Source organism: Rhinatrema bivittatum, chromosome 5 (assembly GCF_901001135.1).
Source record: "Rhinatrema bivittatum chromosome 5, aRhiBiv1.1, whole genome shotgun sequence".
Taxonomy (NCBI): Eukaryota; Metazoa; Chordata; class Amphibia; order Gymnophiona; family Rhinatrematidae; genus Rhinatrema; species Rhinatrema bivittatum.
The window spans coordinates 46,917,004-46,944,644 of NC_042619.1; the positions used below are offsets into that span (position 1 = coordinate 46,917,004).

Consider the following 27,641-nt stretch of genomic DNA (forward strand, 5'->3'; position numbering starts at 1 on the left):
CACCAAGTACATACCATTCAGCAGAAGGAGCCTTCCCAAGAGAGCTTATGTTCATTCAGCTGTGGGTGCAAGCCCCAGAGAGCGTATGCCTTCTTTGGTCTGTAAACTCAAAGTTATTCTATTGCTGCACCCAGTCTGGTAGAAAGACACTATTACATGGACACAGCAATAGAATGTAATTGTCAGCACTAATGTGAGTTAACTTTTACTTCACCTCAGGCCAATGAATTAACCTGAAAATCCACTTACTGTAGGTGCATTAAACCAGGAGTACAGAGGTAAGCAACTTGAAGTTGAAAGGAGTTTGACCAAAATGGTCTTACATGCAAGATTGTGTCCAATTTGGGATAACCAGTGCCAATCTCACATGCAAGGCCATTTTGCCAAGTGAAATTAAAGGGTAAGCTCTTTGGAACAGACAACTACAGCCATTTGAGATTCCCAGCATGAAAGTGCATACTGTTCAGCTGTAGGTGCCTTCCATAGAGAGCTTACCATCTGATTTCACTTGGCATACCTTGCCTAAATGGTCTTGCATGGGAGAATGTGCCTAAGTCAGGATACCCAGTGCCAATCTTGCATGCAAGGTCATTTTGGTCACACTCTTTCCTACTTCAAGCACTTACCTTTTTACTGCTGTTTTAAAACACTTTTCTGCATTAGTCTGGATTTTTCAGTTTAACTCACATTTTAGTGCGCATTTTTCATTTAGCATACATCTTTAACTCCTGTTTGATTTGCATGCCATTATCTTACTGCATCCCACAGGGACCCCTGTTATTAACGTGCTTATTTGGTAAAACCTGTGCTAAAATTTAACTCCAATTTTAGTGCCAGTTTTATTACATCAGCCCCCATGTGTGTGAATCTCTGTTCAAACAATAGAACCCCAGGTTTCAAAGAGACAGCTCTGATTGGTTAAGAATTCTCATCTGTACTCTGTCCCTTACCTATTATTGGCAACAGGGATATGAATAGTTAACTGAGCTCTGAATCAAAGGTCTTCTATTTCAGAGGAGGGGTTAGTTATAATTACTGTCAACATGATGTCTCTATTGACCAGTGAATGGCTTCTAGCCAATATGGTCAATCATTTCTTAGTTTGAATTTACAAGGCATTAACATTCTTTCTCATGGACCTCAAGGAAGAATATCAGCCTTAATAGCCTACCATAAACAAAAGTTGATTATTCTTTTGTCTTTTAAAAGAGCATTTGCTATCCTCTGCAAATTAGGAGGCTCCTAACTTTAAAAGAAATGGCCAGGGCTTTTACACTTAAACAATTGAAATTAATACATACTTGTAAGTTACTGATTTACACTATAAATTTTGATGAGGAGTCTAAAGAGCCGTGTAGTCTCACCTACTCAAAACTTACCCTACCTCTCTCTCTCTCTCTCAACACTACTGAAATACAGCTTTGCAAAATGGTAAACTCAGCCTATTCCTGCCTCTTCTTTTTAGGATTTGCATCGCACCATACGATATGGTGCTATCGCATGCGTTAAAAATGTGCATTTTGATAAATGACCCCCCTAGTTAGTAGGCTCTCGGAAAGCCTTCCCAGATAACTAGGTTTAAACCTGCTTCCTGAATTTCAAATATTATAGCTCTAGTCAAATACCTAATGGTACTGTATTCCAAAGCATGTGGCAAATGCTTTTTAGTGAATAGTTTCTAACTTGCGAAAGTGCTGGAACCATCAGCATTACTTGTTTCAAGGAGCATAATGACCATGAGAATGTAAAGTAAGTCAGTAGCTCCTGAAGATAAAGTGGGCCCATCTGGTGAGGCCCGATTTTCATAGTTTCAAAGAAGCAGGGAAGGGGGGGGGGGGGGGGGGGGGGAACCAACCTGCAAACCAGGGGGACATTTTGAATATGTAAGGGGGCTTGAGCAGGTGGAGGATGCATGACCTGACAGAGCCATGTATGATGTTTTTGGAAGAGGGAGGGGATCAGGCCACTGGCCCTTTTATTTCTCTCTTTTTAAAACAATTTTGACAGTACTGTTTAGCCACATATCTTTTGATGATATCTGGCTAACTAGCACCTTATCCGGTCAAGTGAGAACTGATAACTTAGCTGGTTACAATTGAAAATTGGCTAAGTTATTGGATAAGTAAGTCATGCCCTGGAATGCCCCTGGAACTCCTCTTTTTTTATCCAGCTAAATAATAGACGGATAATGATTTATCCAGCTATAATTTAGCTGTAAAATTGGCTGAATTTTCTGAAACTTGCCATTTAGACGGATAACTTGTAAGTTATCCATCTAAATGGCTTTGAATATCGAACTTTGATTTATTTTTTAGGGTACCCTCTACCTAGTTGGCCTTGCAGGTGAGCCTGTCGCTAATCTACAGAACCAGTGTGAATTCCCCCACCCCTGCTAATGGTATCCAATGGCTCTCCAGGGCTGAGAAGTTAGCCTCCCACAAAATGTGGGGATTACAGTATAATTTTTCTTAGGTAACAATATAGCCAATTTGGCCTGTATAGAATAACTGCTGAAAATACTATATTGATCCAAGATTCTGTCCTGAATGGAGCTCAGTCATGGATGTTGACTTTTCTACAATACAAATAAGGGTGGAGAAGTGATGTGGTACCCACAATGGGGAAACCCCATTGTGGGTACCACATCACCCCAATATAACAGGTACCAATATAACAGGTACCAAGCGACATTGATTAAAAATCAATGTCGCTTGGTACCTGTTATATTGATTGATTCATCTTTTGAAGTTTAAGGATCCACACACATCTTGGCGCTACACTTCAATATATTGTGATTTTTCTACAATCACATGCTATTCTGCAATGTCAACAGCTAAGCATCAATTATACATTACTGTGCAAACATACAAACTTGATGGCATAAAAGTCCATATAGCTTATCCAGTCTGCCCATCTGTCCAATTAATTTAGCATTATAATTCTATACCACTTAGAGATCCCCTGTATTTATACTATCTCCTCTTGAATTCAGATACTGTTTTTGTCTCCACTGCCTCCACTGGGAGAGCGTTCCTGCATCCACCACCCTCTCTGTAAAAAACATTTCCTAAGATTACTTCTGAATTTACCCCCTTTCACCCTCATCTCATGACCCCTATTCTAGAGCCTTCTTGCCATTGAAAAAGGTTCACCTCCTGTGCATGGAAATCTTTGAGATATTTGAATGCCTCTATCATATCTCCCCTATCTCTTAGATCTTTAAGTCTATCCCCATATGCTTTGGAATGAAGACCACTGACCATTATAGTAGCCACCTTCTGGATCAAAACCACCCTCTGGACTGACTCCATCCTGTTTACATCCTTTTGAAGGTGTGGTCTCCAGAATTTTATACAGTATTCCAACTGAGGTCTCACCAGGGACCTATACAGGAGCAAAATATTGCTTATGCTAAAGAATGCAACTAGTGAGAATTGTACGGTATAAAAACTGGAAGCATTAAAAACAGGTGCCGATCCTGTCCTCTGATCCCTATCTGTTTCTCCTCAGGCCACCATTTTGATTTTCTCTGTACTGGTATCTTGATTGTTCTCATGTCTATTTCAGGGAGCTCTAGTTAGAGAGCCATAGGAAAAAAATAAAATCTTTATGTATTTGTATTTATTTAGGTTTGTATTTTCTTACATTCCAATATGATTTTCTCCTTTAAGTAGGAAAGAATTACATAATCATTTAACAAAAACCTCTGCAGGTACTAGGTCTTTATTGTACTTGCTGTGCTATATTTTGTATGCTACATAAGTATTGTACATTGCTGGGCTTCCAAACCCCAAATTAGATTGAGCAAATATCAAGCCTGAGGCAATTTGAAAGCAAAAGGATGCTACAGGTTATTAGTACCAGTATCTTTACAGCTCTGTTTTCTAGCTATTAATTCATACAAAACTGACACGCTCTGACAAGCAATCTTCTTTGGTATCTCATACTTTCACATAAACTCCATGAGAGGAGATGAAATATATTTTAACATGCCAACTATATTTTAGAAAGCCACAAAGAAATCCAGACCTTTTGTTTCCCAAAGTGACATTATTATAAGGAATCTGCCAAACTATACAGTAGCATTATGTGTTAATTGTAAGGTTGCAATGAGAAACTGTATGATACACTAGAGCAGTGGTTCTCAACCTTTTTTCTGTCAGGACACACCTGACAGATGGTTCTCACATGCATGACAGACACACTGAACCCATGATCGTCACGGGGCTAAATGTAAAAGTACAGTTTGCATCCATGGGAACCCCCCTGACCCACAATAATGGATGTAAAGCAGAATTACGACATTCCCCCTACAACTCACCCTACAAAAGATATTTTGGTTCTGGTGTCATCTCAGTAACAGCAACTCAAACTCCTTCTACTTCCAGGCTCAATAGCCCTACTTATGAAAAGACAGCAGTTTACCACCAATGCATGTCCTCTTGAGAAAACACAACAAATAAGACTGATACAAACACTTACATACTAGTAAAATATCTCATCTCAGTAACACACACAGAACAGACCTAACATACTCCCAAGATCTGCAGTTATATACATAAACTAATTCGCACGCAGTTACATCTGTATTATGGAATGCACTCAACCAGTAACAACCCTATCTATGAAAAGGCAATACTACAAATATTAAATCAGGCCCTAAACACCAATACACCTCCTATTAGGAAAACAGAACTAGCAAGCAGCTATAGATCCCCACACAGAAATAATTGTAAAACTATACTAATAAGCAGAATAAATGTTTCAAAACAGCTGTGAACAGAATAACATCCAACAATTAAAAACTCATAAAATCTATTAAAAATTCTCCAAACACCAGCTGAAAAGTCATGAAAGGCAGAATATAAATCAAATTAAATTTCATGAAATACCATTGTAGTACCTTCAGCCACAGTAAATTGTGTCATTTCTATATGGCATGTAAAAATACATTTATATATATATTGATTCATACTATTAGTCAACCAACAAACATTATGACTTGATCCTGTCTCAAGCTTGTGTATATTACACTATTTTTGCTGTATTCATTTTATATCATTACTATGTCATAACATCCATCACTTCTGTATAGTTAAGTGATAATCTAGTGTGTCCTGTTATAATTCCTAAACTTGTCAAGGTCAATATTCAAGTGAAAAGTTAACTAAAACGTTATCTGAGAAGCTATCTGTCTAAATGTCCTACCCGACTATATTTAGCCTTTATCTGGATAAATTCTAGCTGGCTAATTAGTTAGGAAGCTAGAATTTAGCTGGATAAGTTAGGTGCATTCCAGGGGCATAACTGGGAGGAGATGAGTTAGCCGGCTATGTTAATCAGCTAACTCCGATAGTCAGAGTTAGCTGGTTAACTTAGCCAGCTAAGTCTGTTCGTGTCAGAGCTGTCCTACAGTTAGCCAGCTATAGTTATCTGGTTAACTACTTAAGATAGTGTTATGGCCGCCGGCCACAGCAAGCCGCGACCGGGGCTAACCGTCATGGCCGCCGGCCGCGGCGGACTGCAGCCGGGAGCAGCAACTCGCCAAACTCATGGGGGAAACCCAGAGGCTTCTGCAGGAGCAGGGAGCCTCCTCCGACGATCTTCTCGCGGCCTTGGCCGCTGTCCTGGCCAGCCGCGGAGCCCAGCGGGGCTGCGATGACTCCTCCTCCTTCCTGGTCTCTTAGAGCCGCGCGCGCAGCTGAAGATTTGATTTAAAGGGGCCACAACAGGAAATGTCGTGGCTCCCTTCTGAGGCTGTTTCCTCTTCCAGGGGTTTAAAAGGCAAGGTCTGCCTCTCAGACCTTGCCTTGGTATTGAGGTTCCTGCCTGAGTGTGTTCCTGGCTCCTGGTTCTTCGTTCTTCGTCCCGCTCTTCTCCCCTGCTCCGTGGATTGATTCTTGGCTTCTGACCTCTGGACTGGTGGACGTGTCTTCTCCTGGCTTGATCCTGGTACTGCGTTGGACCTTTCTCCTGGCTTGATCCTGGTACGGTGTTGGACCCTTCTCCTGGCTTGACCCCGGTACGGCTCTGGACCCTTCTTCGGCTTTGGACCCTGGACTGGACTCTGACCCCGCTGGTATATTGATTCTCGGACCGGCTTGGACTCTTCCTCGACTCCGTCCTCAGACTGTCATGACCTGCTGGAGGCGCCAGCCATCTGGAACCCACGACCTGCAGGAGGCACCTGCATCCGGACCTTCTACAGTCTTCAGAGGAGTCGCCTAAGTCCCAGCGGCCGCACCCCTACGGGCTCCACCTGGGAGGGTCGCGTGCTTCCAGGGTGAAGTCTTCTAGCAAGCCTCTACAGTCCAAGAGGCCTCGCCCTTCGACGGTAGCCATCTACCTCGAAACATAACAGATAGCTGGCTATACTCGATTGTGCGGCTGCACTACTGAAAATGCCTCCAAATGTTAGCCGGATTAGTTTATTCGGCTCACTTTGTTAACCGGACTGTGTCTGAATATAGACCTCATCATTCATAAGGACTATCTAACAATGCTTTGTACATGAACACCATTGTGATCCTTTCTTCAGTTAACGATCCCTCCTAGCCACAGAAAGTCATGTACACCATCATCGGGATCTATAATGCTAGTCCAATGTAAGGTATCAAAATAATCAAGCTGTCTTCAGGACCAATCTGGATACAAAAAACAGGTATTCACTAAAGGCAATTCACTGATTTATTGGGCAAAGGCAGATTTCTAGCGCAAGCATCTTAAAGAATATCCTTTCCCAGATAAGTACTTACTGTGGCTGCGCCACTGAATATATAAGCTGAGTTATCTGGATAAGTTTATCCGGCTAACATGCTGAGCCACACAGCAGCTGAATATTGGCCTCTTGATTTCTAAAATTTCTGAGTTCAATGCATATTGGTAAATTAAAACTTACAACTAGTATGTTGTCTTGTACTCTTTGAATTATCACAGATATTGCCTGAAATAAAAGGTAGAATAATTTATGTGAGTAACTTGACTTGTATTTAAAAAACCCTTGGGAGGACTGAGAGCAAAGGTTTGCTTCAGTGGCTGATTCATAGCAATAAGGGAGTCTATGTACTAAGCTGTGTTCAAACAAAGAAGGAGTGTGAGGTTAGTTGGTGCCATTGTGAATCTTAAAATATTTGTTAACTTAACGAATTTATCAGCTTAGAAGACTGATAGCTGTATTAACTTATCCAGACTCGATCTTGGACTATTTGCATTATCCCTTGTTGTGTAGTTTACGCTGCAGAAATTTAAGTTAGGTTACCATGTTTACCCTGTTTACATTCCTTTGAAAAAAGCCCTAATTATAACTCACACACTGGAGTGGACTCTCATATATTAATAAGTGCAACCAAGTGGGAGGTCTGGATGTAAGTCTGCTCCCACATTGCAGGCTATTTGAGGATTTTAAAGAGACATTCCCATTGTTTGAGAGAGAATACATTTTAGTCATCACTCTGAAAAGTGAAAAACAGTGCTCAGTATAGGTTCGTTTTGTTCTATAGGGAATTTTAATTTATGGACTTATGGGAAGGAAAATCTGAAATTATATATGATGTAGAGATGCTGCCTCAATCTTGAATGTTTTGTCTTACAACAGAAAAAAATCAGTTGGGAGGGTCCTGATTACCTAATGCTGACATTAAAAAATAAAAGTAGAGTCCATAAATTTAGATTCCTAATTTCATCCAAACTTAGGCCTGGATTTATCAAAATGCACTAAATATTGCCTGCGATAGAAAAAGGGGTGTGGAGAGAGAGAGACTGACTGACTGACTGACTAGCTATAATGTCCTCATACTAGATAGGTATTTATATCCCTATGGGAGGCCCGCCTAATAACTAGATGTGAGGTTTAGGTATTAGTGTAGGGGTTAGGGGCCAGTTTGACATTCAAAGTGAGACGTACGAACAGAACAGTGCTCTCTTGTAAAGATTTGATGACCCTCGGAGTGAGGACACTCACCCAAAGATGAGATTTGTAACATCAAGCTAGGTTGAGAACATTGCACAAATCTCATCTTTGGGTGAGTGTCCTCACTCCGAGGATCATCAAATCTTCACAAGAGAGCACTGTTCTGTTCGTACGTCTCACTTTGAATGTCAAATTGGTCCCTAACCCCTACACTAATACCTAAACCTCACCTCGAGTTACTAGGCGGGCCTCCCATAGGGATATAAATACCTATCTAGTGTGAGGCCATTATAGCTAGTCAGTCTCTCTCTCTTTCTCAGATTTGTATCACACCATACAATATGATGCTATCACATGTGTTAAAGGTGTTTTTGCATGCATTAAGGGTTTATCACATGCAAAAATGCCTTAACACATTTTGATAAATGAGGGGTTAGTAGCCTAGGTATTCAGCTGAAAATTCACTTAAATTTAAGCCAGAAAATTTAGGCCTGCTATTAATTTTCTGAAATGTAGGCTCCTAAGTTAGGTCCTAGTACTGGAAATCAGCACTAAGCACCTAATTCTTTTCAAAAGGGCCAATTTGGAGCCCAACTCCCCAAGTTAGACACCTAAACCCTTTGAAAATAAAGAGAAGTGGTAGAGATCTTTGTGAGTAAAACTGAACTATTTTTTCATTCTTGTCTAAATAACACTTCTTTAAATCATGTTATTGTACTCCTCACTTCTACAAAACTATTGGCCAAGAGAAGCACAAGTACCAAATGTGACCAGATGAAAATGACCTGAATTTTTAATAGCATCCTGTTCACTAAAAGAAGCAATAATACGTTTTTGGTAAGGAAATGATATGTTGAGAACAAGCATGCCAGTTCTTAGTGAAATTTCAAATTGTTTTTCTTTTGTGTTCTAGTATTTCCATAAATTTCGCACAGTGGTTCTGGTAGTACAAGTCATACGGAATCTCAATAAAATCTACAGGTAAGATCCATAAAATCACTGTACCAGTTTGTAAGGGAATGTTGCAGTCTGAAACACAGAATAAAGGTGATATGTGCTATAGGAAATATGAGCTTCCTGATGCGACCAGCATCTTGGCAGAAACTGTGTTAGGTATTGCCAAGGACCAGATTTAAGGAATTTATACAATCTACTTTCAAAAAGCACAAATTGTGAGTAATTGCAGAAGCAATTTTTTGAGTCACTGGGGGAAATTTAAGCCTTGCACAGAAAAAAAAATAAAAACTCTGCAGTTGCAAAAAAAACAAACAAACAAAAAAAACCAAAAACAACAACCCACTAGTATAAAAATGAAGCACTGCTGGAGGACTAAATGGCTCAGGGAATTAGCAAAGGATTAGATGCTTTTCATATCTACCGTAGATCAGAGTTTTTCAACCCTTTCCTGGAGGTATTCCTAATCAGTCTGGCTTTTAACATGTTTTGGACAGGCTTTTAAAGTCTGGGAAGCAGTAGATAAATAAATGAAATTAAATGATGCCACATTGCTTGCTGCCATACAATAATTTTATACCTTGGGATGTACATACCACTAGTTGTGTTGCTTTCACCTATTTCATGACATTGTTCCTGCTGCTTTTCCCCCTTTCTTGCAGGCTGATGCAATACCGTGTGCTCAGGCTAGCGCACAGGCTAACCTGTGGTTGGACGCATGTTTTAGATGCACGTTCATAATCCCTTATGCAATAAGGGGATTAGCATGTCCAAAATGCGCATTCAAACCAGCGCCTAGCAAATAGTGCTCATCAGATGTAAAGGCCATGTTGATGAGGCTATTAGCCATGTCCCCCTTACGTAAAAAGTAAATGTACGCCCGACATGCACATTTTTACCCTCAAAAATTAATGCCAGCCCCAGAGCTGGTGTTGTTTTATTTTATTTATTTATTTTAGACGTTTATACACCATTGTTCCATAGTTTATTGCAACGGTTTACATAGAGCAAAATTTAAAATTTGGAAATACAAAACAATCAAATAAAGTATCGAGACTAAAAGAATAAAATATAGTAAAACAAACAAAGTTTAAAATGTAAATAAAATTCAAAATACATGGAAATAAATAGTAAAAGGCTTAAAAAACTAAAATAGGAACAAATGGTCAAAAATTTTGCAAAAACCTTATTAAAATAGCCTACCATGCCTCGTCCAGTTTAAAGAGCCAATCAATTTCTCGCTTTGTTAAATTAATTTGCTTGTTATAGCAGTCTTATCATTCATTTTCATCAAAAGATTTTTTGAACAACCAGATTTTTAAATGTGTCTTGGGAAGCCCCAAAAGTTTACAGTAAAGCAGAAAATACTGCATTTCTGTGGTTCCTCCGACTTAATATCATGACGATATTAAGTCAGAGGAACCACAGAATGCAGCAACATAAAAAAAAAAAAGTCTTGGCGGCAGTCAGGTTAGGAAAACGGATGCTCAATTTTACAAGCGTCCGTTTTCCTAACAGGTGCACAGCCACTTCTCCTGGGCGCCTGATGCCAAGGAGGTGCTAGGGATGCACAATTTCCCCTAGTGCCTCCTTTTTTATGCAGCAGCTCATTAGCCAACTGCATCACGTGCCCAGGAGAGGTAGATGGCCGCATGTTAGGAAAGTGGGCGCTCAATCATGAGTGTTCATTTTTCCCGTGCGGATATTGCATTGGCCTGTTGGTGCTTTGGGGTGTTCACGCTACTGTTGACTGTGCCCTGTGGCCCTCTTTTTATACCTTGGGTTCTTTATACCTCTGTTTGTGCTGCTTTGCTCCTCTTTTGGAGCCTTAGGGTCTTCATGCCATTGTAGTTGGTGCCTTTTGTCCCGCTCTTGCTTGCCATGGACTGTTCAATGCTACTACTGGTGCTGCTTTGCCCCTCCTTTAGTGCATCAGGGTCTTCATGTCACTGTGTTACTTTGCCTCTCTCTTGGTGCTTTGGGATATTACTGCCGATGTTATTGGTGCACTTTGACCCTCTTTTGGTGCCAAGGGGTGTTATTGCTAATGTACACTGATAGTGCTGTTTTTCCCTCTCTCTGTGCCTTGGAGTGGTCATGCCTCTGTTGTAGCTGCTTTTCTCCTTTCATGGTGCCTTGGGGAATTCCTGCCATTGTTGCTGCTGCTATGTTCCTCTTGTGATAGCTTGGGCTGTTCATACTGCTGTTGTTGGTTCCCTTTCCCCTTTCTTGGTGCCACTATTGTGGGTGCCACTTATGCCCCTTTTTTGGTGCCATGGGATGCTCATGCAACTGTTGTTGGTGCCCTTTTTTCCTCATATGGTGCCTTGCAGTGTTCTTGCCACTGTTTGTGAGGCTTTGCCCTCTAATATTGCTTTGACATTTTACACACAGAAGTTGCTTTTTACAAAATTGCCTTCCTATATGCAGGTAAACTTAGGCACATCTATATGTTTATGTATACATTTACCTGGACTGAGGAGAAGCATTCTAAGGGTCATGCTTCCGGGTGGAGCTTGGACTTCCATGCATACTTTGTAAAATTCAGTTGCATGCACTTACATTTTCAGGAAAACTTTGTGTGATTCAAAACACAGGTGTAACTTGTGCAGGGTATATTTGGTGGGATATTGTTTAAAGCAGTCTTATGTGTGTAAGTCCTAGTTGATAATTCATTGAAATCATCGGCTCAGTGTGTTGCGGCAATCAAAAAAGCAAACAGAATGTTAGGTATTATTTGGAAGGGAATGGGGAATAAAACGGAAAATGTCTTAATGCCTCTGTATCGCTCCATGGTGAGACCACACCTTGAGTACTGTATACAATTCTGGTTGCTGCATCTCAGAAAAGATATAGTTGCACTGGAGAAGGTACAGCAAAGGACGACTAAAATGATAAAGGGGATGGAATGGCTCCTCAATGAGGAAAGGCTAAAGAGGTTAGGGATGTGTAGCTTGGAGAAGAGACGGCTGAGGGGGGATATGATAGAGGTCTATAAAATCAGAAGAGGTCTAGAATGGGTAAATGTGAATCGGTTATTTACTCTTTCTGATAATAGAAGGACTAGAGGGCACTCCATGAAGTTAGCAAGTAGCACATTTAAGACTAATCGGAGAAACTTCTTTTTCATTCAATGCACAATTAAGCTCTGGAATTTGTTGCCAGAGGATGTGGTTAGTACAGTTAGTGTAGCCGGATTTAAAAAAGGTTTGGATAAATTCTTGGAGAATTCCATTAATTGCTATTAATCAAGTGGACTTAGGGAATAGCCACTGCTATTACTGGCATTAGTAGCATGGGATCTATTTAATGTTTGGGTACTTGCCAGGTACTTGTAACATGGATTGGCTACTGTTAGAAATAGGATGCTGGGTTTGATGGACCCTTGGTCTGACCCAGTATGGCAGCTTATTATGTTCTTAAGTCCACTTTGATAATTGGTGTAACTCAGACATGTATTTGTGGCCTGAGCTGGGAAGCTATGAGCACAAATGTTCATAGTTTGGGCAATAAAATCCCAGATCTGCAAGCCCTAATGGTAGAGGTGGACTTGGACGTTGTTGCTGTCATGGAGACGTGGTACACGGAATCTCATGATTGGGATATGGCAATACCGGGCTATAACTTGTTAAGGAAGGACAGAAAGTACAGGAAAGGGGGAGGAGTGGTTCTTTATATCAGAAACAATATCCAAGCATCTGAGCTGCAAGAAAGATGGGGCAAAGAAGAAGTACTATGGGCCGACCTAAAAAAAGATGATGGGACATCCATTTTTACTGGAGTGGTTTATAGGCCTCCAAATCAAATGGAAGTGCTTGACAGAGATCTGGTTGAAGACATTCAAAAGATGGGAAAGAAGGGAGAAGTGGTGATTGTTGGAGATTTTAATCTGCCAGATGTAGACTTGAGAATCCCTTCTGCGGAATCTAACAATAGTAGATAGATAGTGGATGTCCTGCAAGGGGCTCTGTTCAAACAAATGGTAATGGAACCCACGAGGGAGGGAGCTATACTCGATTTAGTGCTCACTAATGGAGATAATGTCTCTAATGTCCAGGTGGGTGCCTACCTCAGCACCAGTGATCATCAAACAGTATGGTTTCATATCACAAATAGGATATGGAGAAGAAATACGAAGACCTGAGTTTTGCAGTTCAAAAACACAGACTTTGATGAAATGGGGAAGTACCTGGAGGAAGAACTAAAAGGCTGGGAGAACAAGAGAGATGTGGAACAACAAAGGACCAAACTAAAAGGAGCAATTACCCAAGGCAACTAATCTATGTGCTAGAAAAGTAAAGAAAAGCAAGAGAAAAATGAAACCTATCTAGTTCTCAAAGGAGGTGGCTGACAAAATAAAAGCTAAAAGAACAGCATTCAAGAAATATAAAGGATCCCAAAGGGACGAGCACAAGGAAGAATATCTGGTGGACTGAGGGAGACAAAGAAAGTAATCAAGATGGCAAAAAGTCAAGTGGAAGAAAGAATTGCCAAAGAGGTAAAGCGAGGTGACAAAACATTTTTCAGATACATCAGAGAAAGGAGAAAAGTTCAAAGTGGTATAGTGAAATTGAAAGGTGAAAAGGATCAATGTGTAGAAAGAGAAGAAGAAATGGCAGAAATATTAAACAAATACTTCAGTTCAGTGTTCACTAAAGAGGACCCTGGAGAAGGACCGTCACTAGTTAACAAGAAACTGGAGGTGAGTGGAGTAGATGTAACTCCATTTACAGAAAATAATGTATGGGAAGAACTAGGAAAACTAAAAGTGGACAAAGCCAAGGGGCCTGATGAGGTTCATCCCAGGATACTGAGGGAGCTCAGAGATGTGCTGGCGGGTCCGCTGCATGACCTATTCAATAGATCCCTAGAAACGGGAGTGGTGCCGAGTGATTGGAGAAGTGCGGTGGTGGTCCCGCTTCATAAGAGTAGGAACAGAGAGGAGGCTGGAAACTACAGGCCGGTTAGCCTCACCTCAGTGGTGGGAAAAGTAATGGAGTCGCTGCTGAAAGAAAGAATAGTGAACTATCTACAGTCAGAAGAATTGCTGGACCAGAGGCAGCATGGATTCACCAGGGGAAGGTCCTGTCAGACAAATCTGATTGACTTTTTTGACTGGGTGACTAGAGAATTAGATTGAGGAAGAGCGCTCGATATCTACTTAGATTTCAGCAAAGCTTTTGATACGGTCCTGCACAGGAAGCTTGTGAATAAAATGAGAAGCTTAGGAGTGAGTGCCAAGGTGGTGGCCTGGATTGCAAACTGATTGACGGACAGAAGACAATGAATGATGGTAATTGGAACTTACTCTGAAGAGAGAGCGGTGTTAAGTGGAGTGCCGCAAGGATCGGTGTTGGGACCGGTCCTGTTCAATATCTTTGTGAGTGACATTGCGGACGGGATAAAAGGAAAGGTTTGTCTTTTTGCGGATGATACTAAGATATGGGCGAAGGTGCGCCGGTTGCCAGTCCAGAAAATGGCGTCGATGGGCCCTCGCCCTTACTATGTCACATGGGCTACTGCCGCCATTGGCGGTCCCGAGTGTCCTAGTAAGGGACAGAGCCATCGGCGCCATTTTGATTGCTGGCAGCCGACGGCCGTAGTGTATGCGATGTGTCACGGAGCGGTGTTGCCCCCCCCCCCCGCTGGAGCAGCCCGAACTATTCTGCCGTTTTGTGTGCGTTCTGAGGGTGTGGGCAGTAAGTAGAAAAGTCATGGGTGTGGGGGGTGTGAGGAGGGTGTTTTTGTGTGAGTTCGTAGGGTGTGGGAATAGCAAACATGTGGCATGTGAGTGGCCTCCCAGTGTAGCATGCTGGAATTTTGTGGGTTTTTGTTTGTTTTGGGAGGGTGTGTGAAATAAGTACAATTGGCATGTGTGCGGGGGTGTGTGAGGAGGGTGGATTTGTGTCTGGTCGGAGGGTGTGTGAATCCCAAACATTGGTCACGTGTGTGTGGGGTGTGAGTGTTTGTGCAAGGTGTAAGAGCTTGCGCTTACGTCCAGCAGATGTCGCTGTTTTGTGGAACCAAATTTTAAAACTTTTTTACCAGCCCCCGGTGTGACATATATGTAATGTAAGTGTAGAAGAACCTTGCCGTATGTGAGGTGAAGCTTGTGTCCAAATTTGAAAGCAATCGGTTCAGCTGTGGCTGAGCCTGGTAAAATTGAAAAAACAGAACAAAGCAGTAAAAGTTACAGTTTGCGTGTTTTTTGTTTTTTTTACCCCAAATGAACAGCACCAGCAAAGAATAGTTTAAATATGCAAGCACACCTTCCTGGTCCCCCTCCCCCAACCCGGCAAAATAGAGTAACCCACGCTTCAGCCCCCCTCTCGGGAGATGTGGAGAATGAGTGGCCCCCCCCCGTGAAAAACGCGCGGCGGAAAATAAGAACAGTCCCCCACCGTGCTCCTCCCCGGCTACCTGTGTAAACTGCCAGCCGGTGGCGAGGGTGTGTGCTAGGGTTTGTTCCGCCGGCTGCCATGTCGCAAAACTTCACTGGTGAAAGTGGTGCATCAGGATTCCTGACCTAGTAAGGGCAAATGTCCGCTGAGGATATGGCGCCGACGGGCTCTTGCCCTTACTATGTCACATGGTGTACCGACGTCATTGTTGTCTCCGTATAGCATAGTAAGGGCAAGGTCCGCTGGCGCCATTTTGGTTGCTGGCATCCGACGGCCCTACTGAATGCGATGTGTCTCGGACCGTTCCTGTGGTGCCGGCGGAGAAGCACGGTTGGCGAGATTAGCGACGACGTACAAACTATTTAACATTTTTATTTATATAGATGAGGGATGTTTGAAAATTACCGTTTCTGTAAGTTCCTAGCTAATGTCCAGCCTGGGCCAGAAGCATCTATTAGCTTTCTTGATCAGTAGACAATCTGCAAGTGTTGCTTTGGTTGAGCCTCTGCACGCAGCCCATGTTACATGAATATGATTGTCACATAGGTCTGCAACCATAGGCCTTGCTCATACACACTGCTTGCCTAAGACTGTGCAAGATCAACTGGTCATAGCAGGAGAAAAGGACTAGGAAACTGATTATTAATTTGGATTATAAACTATAACGTAGGAAGTTAGATGGCAATACAACTGCAACAAAATTGATAGATAATAAAATAAAACACCAACAAAATGGGATAGATAAGAGGTACTTCTCTTAGTAACCATTCCTAGTAGGGATGTGAATCGTTTTTTGACGATTTAAAACAATTGTCAGATATATTTTAAATCGTCAAAAATCGTTAGAGCCGCGATACAATAGCAATTCCCCGATTTATCGTCAAAAAATCGTAAATCGGGGGAGGGGGGAGGGTGGGAAAACCGGCACACCAAAACAACCCTAAACTCCACCCGACCCTTTAAAACAAATCCCCCACCCTCCCGAACCCCCCCCAAAATGTTTAAATTACCTGGGGTCCAGTGGGGGGGGGGGGGGGGTGTCCTGGCGCAATCTCCCGCTCTCGGACCACGGCTGCGTTAAGAGAAATGGTGCCGGTGGCCCTTTGTCCTTACCATATGACAGGGCAAAGGTAGCGCCGGCGCCATTTTGGTTCCTGTCACCCAACGTCACGAGTGCTGGAGATCGCTCCCGGACCCCCGCTGGACCCCCAGGGACTTTTGGTCAGCTTGGGGGGGCCTCCTGACCCCCACAAGACTTGCCAAAAGTCCAGCAGGGGTCCGGGAGCGACCTCCTGCAAGCGGGCCGTATTGCCAATATTCAAAATGGCTCAATAGTGAGGGCAAAAGTAGCGCCGGTGCCATTTTGAATATTGGCAATACGGCCCGCGTGCAGGAGGTCGCTCCCGGACACCTGCTGGAATTTTGGCAAGTCTTGTGGGGGTCAGGAGGCCCCCCCAAGCTGGTCAAAAGTCCCTGGGGATCCAGCGGGGGTCCGGGAGCGATCTCCTGCACTCGTGACGTCGGGTGACAGGAACCAAAATGGCGCCGGCCCTGTCATATGGTAAGGGCAAAGGGCCACCGGCACCATTTCTATTAACGCAGCCGTGGCCTGAGCGGGAGATCGCGCCGGGACCCCCCCCCCCCCCACTGGACCCCAGGTAATTTAAAACATTTTGGGGGGTTCGGGAGGGTGGGGGATTTGTTTTAAAGGGTCGGGGTGGGTTTTAGGGTTTTTTTGGTGTGCCGGTTTTCCTGCCGATTTACGATTTGACGATTTTTTAACAAAAAAAACCATGACGATCAGATTTCCCTCCCCTCCCCAGCCAAAATTGATCGTTAAGACGATCGATCACACGATTCACATCCCTAATTCCTAGCCCCTTTTTCCTGAGATATAATATTTCCAGATTGCTTTTGAGCACTAAATGCCCATATAACATAACACTGCTGGGTTTTTCAGAGCAAGATTTTATGTCTACTGTTACTATTTCTTATCACAGAGACTACGCAGCATCTAGAGCTGAACCAATGTCCTTCATTGAGTGTGCTGGAGCTACGACAGAAACCAGCAACCTCCTCTTTGACAGAACCTACTTTAAAGCTAAATGGGAGGTACCTAACTCTGTATTACTCTAAGTGACTTGTGTTCAAAAACAGTGCCTACTGTCATTAGTCCCTATTTATTCAAAATCTTTTTTGGCCTCTGGAGGATAGCTAGAGTAAAATACCTGATTAGTAAGTGTTGTAAAATCTAGTTCTCAGGAGATATTTGTCAAAAAAGGAAAATATTTGTCATGGCCCAAAAAAAGAATATTCAGATAGCATGTAAACGGATGAGCCACCATAGATGTTCCGACACCTTCTACTCTGCCCACAGGCTGTATGAGGGATGAAAGGATGCAAGAATGGAGAAAAGAAAGAATGAAAAAGAAAGAAGATGCAAAGTAGGAGTTGGAAATAATAGGATCAATATTCAAATCCTAGCCAGCTAAGTAACCTAGCCAGATAACACTTATCCGACTAACCTTTAGATTCATCAAAATGCTATAATAACACCCACCACTAACATACCAGGTCATTCATCAAAATGCGTTATGGTGTTAACGCATGGCACAAATGCAAATCTTTTGGAGGGGCGGGATCAGGGAGGAGTTTGAGTGGGATTTAGTTAAATGAGAAATAACTACACCTTTTTTCCTGGCATTAGGCTGTGAGATATGCCCAAAATGCAATTTACAAGTGAGAGTGAGAGTGAGAGTGAGAGAGAGAGAGAGAGAGAGAGAGAGGGAGAGAGAGACTCTATGGAGGGCCTCCCTGAGTTCACCTATTTATATCTCTATAGTTGGGCCATCTTATAGGTCGAGGTGAGGTGTTGGTGGTAAGGGTGTGCATTCGTTTTGAACTTATATGTAAAACGCTACTTTTTTTTTTTAACTTAAAAAAGTGATGAGGCGAAAACGATCGGATTTCCAACTTATTCAACATAGCTATGTTGAATACGTTGGAAATCGCGATCGTTGATCCTAAATAAAAATTTAAACCCCTCACCCTCCTTAATCCCCCCCAAGACTTACCAAAACTCCCTGGTGGTCCAGCGGGGAGTCAGGAAGCCATTCCTCTATTCCTTTGCGAGGAGCACGTGACGTCCGCGTCACTCCGACGTGACGCGGCCGTCACGTGGTCCACTGCGGTTCCGCTCCCGGACCCCTCGTTGGACACAAACGGAACTTTTGGCCAGCTTGGGGAGGTCAGGAGGCCCCTCCAAGCTGGCCAAAAGTTCCGTTGATGGTACCCTGTTATAGAGTCCATCAAGTTAGGGTGAGAGAACATAGTAGAAATTTCATCTTTTTGATACTTTCCTCACTCCAAATGATGTACTGTTCGTACATCTCGCTCTACATGTGAAATTGGCCCCTAAACCACCACCACCATTTCACCTCGAACTATTAGATGGCCCTGTTATAGAGATATAAATACTTCACTACTATGAGGGCCTTGTAGATAGTCTCTATCTCTCTCTTTTTCTCTTAGTAAACACACCCCTTGTTCTTAATACAGGCATTATTAACACTAATGGCACTCTAGCTAAGTGCCAGACTTTAACTGGATAAATGCACTGAAGATGGACCTTTTAGCTGCCAGACTCTAGACAATTCCACAAGCTTCACTAGATCCCTCCTCATATTTTCCACACCTTCCTGCTATCTACCCAGTTGGTGATTTTGGCATCATCCTCAAAAAGACAAACCTATCCTGATAGTTTTTCCACAATATCACTTAAGAAAATGTTGACAAGAACCTTTCCATTCCCTGCATCACACCACTAGTAATGTCAACCTCCTTAGAATGAACTCCATTTACTACTATCCTTTGTTCCCTCTCACTCAACCAGTTTCTAATCCAGTTCATGAGGTTCCAGCTATGGTAATACTAGAATAATTACAAAATGTGGATTATGAATGAGATCAAAACATATTGCCTCTGGGTGGTTGGGAATTGTCATTGTCAATAGCTCAGCTTCTTGTGTCACTGGACTTGATAGGGTTAATAGTCTCCACTGCCATGCTCATCTCCTTTGCTTGTAATGGAACCTCATGTTGTTGAAGAAATATGAGGTTCATGAGAGATGCTGCAGCTCCTAAATCAATCATAGCCAGAGCTTGGAGTTCCTCTCCCTTCCAAGACAACCGGATCAAAATTGTTGTGTGGGAGATTTGAGTTCCCAATAACATATTTGATCCAAGAAGACTTATCAGTGCTTGTTCTGCATTCTTCCCCTCTAGTGAAGTTGGGACTGTCTATTTCTCCCCTCAGGTCTTCTGACTAGTTTCTGTCTCATTGGTAAAGCTGATTTGTCAGTACCCCACAAGCCCACCATACAGGTGATGGTCATGAACTGGCAGACTAGAGTCAGGTTGCATCCCCTCAGAGGCAATAGAAGGTTACAGGACAGGACTAGAGCCAGTCTTCTGCCTAATCAACCCCCTTCTCTGCACTTTGAGCCCTTGGATTATAGGGGCTGGTAGGACTTGTCTTCTGTGGAACATCAAGGCACAGTGGGAGCTAAGTTCAGGCTGGGAGCTGAGGTCAGGCACAGGCTGGACACAGGGCAGGCTGAATGAGGCAAGGCAGACTGGACAAGGCACTGTAAGCTGGAAGCTGAGAGCGGGCACAGGTTGGAAGCTGAGGATAGACAAAGGCTGAGAGCCAGATACAGGTACTGGCTGAAGATGATACAGGTACTGGCTGAGGGCTGCATACAGATACTGGCTGAGGCTGGATACAGAACACAAGCTGAGGCTGGATCTAAGGCAAAGGAGAAGGGAAAGGCTTAAGGAACAGACAAAGGACTGAACAGTACTGTACAGGACAAGGACTGAACACGGACAGGATTAGCCTATACAAGGACAGGATTGGACTAGACAGGTAATAGGGACAAGAAAGCCCAACAGGGCATGAGACTGGGCAAGATAATCCAAGTAGACCCAAAGGATGTAAATTAAGGCAGAAAAGCACAGGGTTTGGCAGGGAGGCCTGAGAGGCTGCAGATTAAGGCTAGAAGGCCTGGAAGGGCCCAGAGCAAGGCAAGGGGCCACAAAGCAAGGTGAGAGGCCAATAGAGGCCACAAGGCAAGGTTGGAGGCCTAAATGTGCTGTAAGGCAAGGCAGAAGGCCTGGATAGTTCACAAGGCAAGGCAGAAGGCCTGGAGGCCACAAGGTTGGCAAGGCAGGAGGCCTAGAGACCATAAGGCTAAGCAAGGCAGATGGCTGGGAGTCCGCAAGGCGAGGCAAGGCAGAAGGCTCTAAAGCCAAAAGGCTAGGCAAGGCAGGATGCCCAAAGGCTGCAAAACTAGGCAATGTAGAATTGCAAGGTAAGAGTGGCCAGGCCAGAGAGCCAAGGAGGCTCAATGAAGAGGCACTGAGGCATTGAGTAGGATGGGTTAAGTAGAGCTGAGGCTTTGGCACAGTAGAGGCTGTGAAGACGTAACTGGCAAGGCAGTGAGCAAGGCTCACTATGGACTCCTGGTGGAGAGAAGATTGTGCAGCAGGCTGAACCTTAGCACAGGAAGATTGTACAGCATGCAAAACCGTGACACAGATCCAACAGCATCTCTTTTCCATTGTTGACAGTTGGTGCTTCATGCCATCAATAATCATAGGCTCATTTGAAATGTATCTATCAGAGGTGATACACTTATTTTGAGACCAAAGTCTTCTTGCTTTTTCTTCTCCTGGTTCTGTTCTGTTAAGCATTTGTTAATTTGGATGATCAGAGCCTCCAGGCACCTTGAGTGTCCAGCTGTGCCAGCTCATCCTTTATATGGCTTGCAAGACCCTCTCTAAAATGAGCTCAAGGTGCTGGTTTGTTCCAGTCCAGATCAATGGTCCAGTGACAAAACTCTGCAGTGTACTTTAAAATTAAACATTAACCTTAGTAGAGATGCATAAGACTTTTTTTTCTGCTAGCTGGACCTGGTCTGCGTTCCAAAAGGTCTAAGAGATGGTCCATGCAGTTAAATATCAGATTATATTGTTTTAGCAGTGGGGTGGCAAAAGCCAAAGCCTTCTTTGAAAGTAAACTGACGATTCAGCTCATCATGAGTGTCTATATTATAAATATATGGATGTGGTCAGAACTAGAGTTCAATGGAATCAACAGAACTCCTTTTTTTGTTTCATCAAATTTTTCTGGCAGTGGCATTCAAGGCTCTTTGAGTGGGTGGACAGACAGGGATGGCCATTCAACTTGGAGGGTATTGACCCTCCACTGGAAACTGTGGAATTGGGCTTGGATTGTGTGAATGGTATTTTATAAGTTCTTTCTTCAGCGTGACAGATGCCCTGGCTGGCTGTTTCATCTCAGCCTGGTGTCTGGTTTTGGGTTGGTACAAGCTGTCAGTGCCATTCTCTGACTTTGTATCTCTTGTGGCTCCTCTGCAGCTTCCTGGCCTCTGCCTTCTAGGGTTGCTGCTTTAAGCCTCATCACTCCTGACAGCATGCTGTTCCAGTAGTGTATAGTCGCTATATGTCCCAAAATGTTTTCTACAATGGTAAAATATGAATGCTCAATTTGTTGCACTGAAAAATGCTAGAAACAAACAGTGCAGGTGTTTTACCTGAGGCAAACAATCAAGTATAGATGGACATATCCTACATAGCAGAAAAGTACTGGGCATGTGTTAAAGCACAGAACCCCTAACAGGAAAAAAATTAGATCTTTTAAATTTGAAAGCATTGGCTGTCTAGGAGAAAAATAAATATTTTAACTGGAGAATCAGAAGCCCAGAAGTGGTGTAAACTGTAAATAAGCCTTTGTATACAACAAACATATCAGCAGTTGGAGGACTGTAAAACAGCCAAACTTATTCCAAAATGTTTCTGTGTTCCTTGTCAAACAATCAATATGTTTTTCATATTTATTTATTTATTTATTTTTAATTTTTATATACCGGAATTCCTGTATACAATACAAATCAATCCGGTTTACATGAAATGATAAGTTGCCCTGGTCTCCAATGTTAGACGTTAAATTGCAATGATCTTTTGGTGACTATCAAAAAATACAAAAAAATCTTTGTTGCTGAAGCAATTATTATTGTTTTTCCCTTTTGAAGAGAATTATCAGCAGTGAGGCACAGACTGTCCTGTCGAGTCCACCATCAAATCGGACATCGGATGGAATCAAATTGGTAAGACTTTACAATGCAGAGAAGGAATAAGGCTTGGGTAAACCTCATTAGAGTTATGAAGAGATGCAAAAAATGTAATTTGCAATGGGCAGAGAGAGGGTAGCTGTCTCACTAAGATTTAAGCTGTTGTTTGCAAGCAATTTGGCCCCTTTGGTTAAATTTGTGAGATTAAAATTGTATATGCACAAATTTTGCCAGGTAAAAATGAGGCAAGGTCAGAGGCATTCCTGGAATTAGCTTTCAAAGGTAGCCAATTAGCATGATAAACAAACCAGCTAAATCTAGCAGGGTAAATTCAGCCTTGCAAATGCAATCCTAAATCTACCTATTCACATTTTGAATAGGTAGATTTAGCTGAATAGTCAGCCACACAGCTAACTGGGTAAGTGGGGTTGGGTATCTGTATAAAGAACCTGGATACATTTAAGGCTATCTTACCCATGAGAGAGAATATGTCACAGCTGCCGGTTACTCTTCCTGTTGCTTTGAATCAAAAGCAAAAGCTCAAGCTGTCTTTGAGGTTCTTTCCAAATTCCCTTCCTCTATGGTACTTGCTGACTTTGGTCTTACCCTGGTAATCTGTTGCTTTGCACAGGCCTTACCCAATTATCTTTAATGGTTTCATGCCCTCTTAGGCTTTGTCTTCAAACTGCCTTCTCTTATGGTTCTTACAATTATTGGTTTCATCTACTATTTAGCTTTTGATAGAGTATATGACAGCAAAAAAGCAGAGGCAGCAGAAGTGCAGCATTCAAAACTAGGACTGTACTCCTTCATTGTTACTGTTTCTTAAGTAATGGACGCAGTATTTACAAAACCTGATTCAGAAGAAGAATCATGTCCTGGATACCCCGAATCTGAAAATATTAAACAGCTAGTCGGTGAAGAACATTTGATGCCTCTAGTCAGAAGCATCTTAACACTGAATGAGGAGGTGGAGGAGGCCGATGATATTGACAAGGCTGAGAATCAGATTATTCACAGGAAAGGGGGAAGATCACTCCCAAGCCTGAAACAGCCAGCTCCTTCACTTATTGATGACATATGGAAACATCAGGCCTCCTTTCTTCTGGTTTCTCCCTGCTTGTGCTTTGTACCAATTTGTTGGTGCCCATTGCCCCTTTTTTTGAAGCCTTGGTGTGATTTTGCTACTCTGGGCGTCTGCTTTGCACCTCTCATGACGCTTTGGGGTCTACCACTCTTTATATTGCTTTGACACGGTAGCATTGCCTTGGGGGTTTTCTGGCCTCTTTCTGTACTTTGTTCCCCCCTTCATGGTGCCACTTTACCTTTCTCATGAAGCTTTAGGGGTTCATGCCCCTGTTGTTTTGCCCTTTGCCCTAATTTTGAAGCCTTGGAGTGTTCTGATCACTCGCACTGCTGCTTCGCTTCTCGGATGGTGCCTTAGAGATTGGGGGTCCTTGGGATGTTCCTGCCACGTATGGTGTCATGTTGACATAATCTTGCAGCGTTGCATCCCTCCACCTTCCTGATGATCTGTACTGACCAGTTTCATTAGAAATGATTAGAAAATCACAATGTATTGCTATGCTATTTTATGAATGTTTTAAAATTGGTTTCCACATAAAACTATGCCCGTAGCAGAATAGAAATATATAAATAAATAAACAAATAACTATATAAAACAAAATAGGCTGCATTGTTTCCCCCATTGACTATTATGGGAAACAAATAAATGAATAAATTAATTCTTTTTTTTTTTTTTTTAAACTAATCAGATGAATGACTGTGACCTACAAAACGCACATATAAGCAAAAACAGATTTTTTTTTTACCTCTGCAGATGACTAGTAACTGGCAAACACCTTTAGAATGTTAATGTGCTTGTTACACACGATCTGTACATTAAAGGAGTGTTAATGTTACTTTCTGATATGGAAGATTTCATCACATTCATGAGGTGCCATCAGCACAACATGAGTGCAATCAATAGCACCTTTTATATTAGGTATGCCAGCTATGGTGTACAAATTACTTTTGAGACCCTGCCACTGTGGCCTCTGATTAGAAGATATGAATTAATTCCACATTCATCTTTGCACGGCTTGTAGTGCTTGCCAGATACATGTGGAGAATGTACTTTCCCCCATTCCGCCAACTACAGCTCCTGAGCAAGAAAATAGAACGAGCTCAGGATCTTGATAAGTCCAGAGACAGCATGAGACATGAATGACTGAGGATTCAGGACGGTCTTTATCTTTATGAGGTCATACTGCCCTCTAAGCCCAGGCAGTAGCTGTGGATAACTTCAGCCTCTTCAGCCTTGAAGACCCAGCAGAGTAGTCCTGGGCTTGAAAATCCAGGGACATAACTGCTTGCCTCTGCTGTCTTTCTCTCTTCTCCCTCTCCCCTCTTTTCCTTTCTTCTCTTCTTTCCCCTCCTTCTAGCCTTTCTCTCTCTTTCTGCTTTTCTATGAAATGCTTTCTGCTGCAGGTAAATCATCTTCATTTCCACCCACAAACAGCCTCCAGCCAGCAGGTAGCGCTTATAGTGTGTGCAGTCAATTCTTCTTAATGTCTCTTCTGTAGTAGGTGATGCATTATTGGTGTCAGAGTGTGATGACTAAATAATAAATGGTTTAGTGACTAGGAGGTCAGTTTTTAAGATGGTAATTTTAAAACAGTACACTTTAGCCCAAATTTTTAAAATACATAAATCTGCTTTGAAAATATGTGGGTTGTCCCAGAATGCAGGACATTATACCTGCTCCCATGCAGATGTAACTTTTGCAGGTATGTTTACTGCATACTTTTAAAAATTGAAAGTATGCACGTAAATGCTTTTCCCACCGTCTAACTCCACCCCCCCCCAGAACACCTCTTGCTAACGGGGGTGAACGTACGTGCTAAATACACACAATCCCAGAATTGATTATCAAAGCACCGCTTATGTGCATAAAACATGGTTTTACATGTGTAAATTACTTTGAAAATCAAGACCTAAAAAGTTTAGGTACATAACTTTGGGGGTCATTTATCAAAACGCCATAATGCATGGTATGATGCAAATTAGGAAAAGGGGAGGAGTTAGGGGCAGGATTTGTGGCCAAGTGGGCTGGTTTTGTAATTTGCAAAGCCATATCATACGGCTTTAATGCAGATTTTAACTACACCTTTTCCATTTATTTATTTTTTTATTTAGCATATTTATATACCGTTTTACCAGTATTGATACTGATCAAAGCGGTTTACAATAATATAATTTATAAAACAAAATTATAATCAGGTTTGAAAAATAATAAAATAAATAAAATAATAAAACAGAGTTTCAACAAAGTAAGAATAAAAATACAATATATGGTATTATCAATAACATAAAAATTAAGGTGATAGGATAAAAAATTGGTGATTACATTTTAAAAACTTAAAGAACAGAAATGAAAACAAAAGAGGAGTTTAAATATCAACTTGTCCTTAATAAAAGTATATCTAAGAACAACTCACCTAATGCTACTTACTCTGACTAAGAGGTTCAATATCCATAAATGCTTCCTGAAACAAGTGAGTTTTTAATGCTTTTTTAAACTCCTTTCGACTAGGTATTTGCCTTAAGGAACCAGGCAAAGCATTCCATAGAATAGGACCAACAACCAAAAAGGCTCTGTTTCTTGTCACGTTCAGTGCTGCATTTTTTACTGACGGGACTTCCAGTAAGTTTTTTCCCGCCATGCGATATGGCTTTATCACGCTTTGCGATGTTTTCGCAAATAGCGTTTTTAGTATTTTAAGCTGCTGGAGAGCCAGCCTAGCTATCAGGGCCCTCATAGGAGAGAAAGAGAGAGGCCAGCTGGCCCTCATACTAGGTAGGAATTTATACCTCTATATGAGGACCTTGCAAGACTGGAAGATTTGGCATCCAAATGGCAGATGAAATTTAATGTGGACAAGTGCAAGGTGTTGCATATAGGGAAAAATAACCCTTGCTGTAGTTACACGATGTTAGGTTCCATATTAGGAGCTACCACCCAGGAAAAAGATCTAGGCATCATAATGGATAATACTTTAAAATTGTCGGTTCAGTGTGCTGCAGCAGTCAAAAAAGCAAATAGAATGTTAGGAATTATTAGGAAGGGAATGGTTAATAAAACGGAAAATGTCTTAATGTGTCTATATCACTGCTTGGTGAGACCGCACCTTGAATACTGTGTATAATTCTGGTTGCCGCATCTCAAAAAAGATATAGTTGTGAAGGAGAAGGTACAGAGAAGGGCAACTAAAATGATGAAGGGGATGGAACAGCTCCCCTATGAGGAAAGGCTGAAGAGGTTAGGGCTGTTCAGCTTGGAGAAGAGACGGCTGAGGGGGGATATGATAGAGGTCTTTAAGATCATGAGAGGTCTTGAACGAGTAGATGTGATTCGGTTATTTACACTTTTGAATAATAGAAGAACTAGGGGGCATTTCATGAAGTTAGCAAGTAGCACATTTAAGACTAATCGGAGAAAATTCTTTTTCACTCAACGCACAATAAAGCTCTGGAATTTGTTGCCAGAGGATGTGGTTAGTGCAGTTAGTGTAGCTGGGTTCAAAAAAGGTTTGGATAAGTTTTTGGAGGAGAAGTCCATTAATGGCTATTAATCAAGTTTACTTAGGGAATATCCACTGCTATTAATTGCATCAGTAGCATGGGATCTTCTTAGTGTTTGGGTAATTTCCAGGTTCTTGTGGCATGATTGATGCATCCGCAGCATAGAAAATGCATCAGAAGGTTATCTCGAAGCTAAACAGAGGACGGCAGGCAGCTAGGAGTCGAATCCTGAACTAGGACATCCAAGGACAAGGCTTCCAAAGAGAGGAGCCAGAAGGAGTGAACATCTGGAGGTGGAACATCTGAAGACAAAGATGTCAGGATGTTATGGTCCCGGGCGTTCCCCCGGACCTCCACTCACCTCCCGGCCCGGGCCGGCCATGGGAGTCCCTCCACTTCAGCCACAAAGGCCCGAAACGTGGCCTACCGCGGCACTCTCCCTGCGAGGGAGACGCCGACGATGATCCACAGCTGGCCCCGCCCCCTAGGCGTGTGCCGGGGCTTCAGTCTTAAAGGGTCCAGCAGGGAAACTCAGGGACAGCCTCCCACTGACGTCAGACGCTGCTGGGTTATTTAAACCCGGCAGTCACTGACATGCTTTGCCTTGCAATGAGGTTCACTCAGTCCCCTGAGTTGCTAG

At 42.5% G+C, this 27,641-nt stretch overlaps 1 protein-coding gene across 1 annotated transcript in view; it reads left to right on the forward strand.

Annotated features, from left to right (window-relative positions):
* The window catches only part of LOC115091938, a 268,754-nt gene that overhangs the window by 50,273 nt on the left and 190,840 nt on the right, over positions 1–27,641 (forward strand). Inside the window, exons 3-5 of the mRNA XM_029602302.1 lie at positions 8,823–8,890; positions 17,265–17,376; positions 22,379–22,453. Of these exons, the coding sequence (XP_029458162.1) occupies positions 8,823–8,890; positions 17,265–17,376; positions 22,379–22,453 (255 nt within the window). The remainder of the gene's footprint in view (positions 1–8,822; positions 8,891–17,264; positions 17,377–22,378; positions 22,454–27,641) is intronic.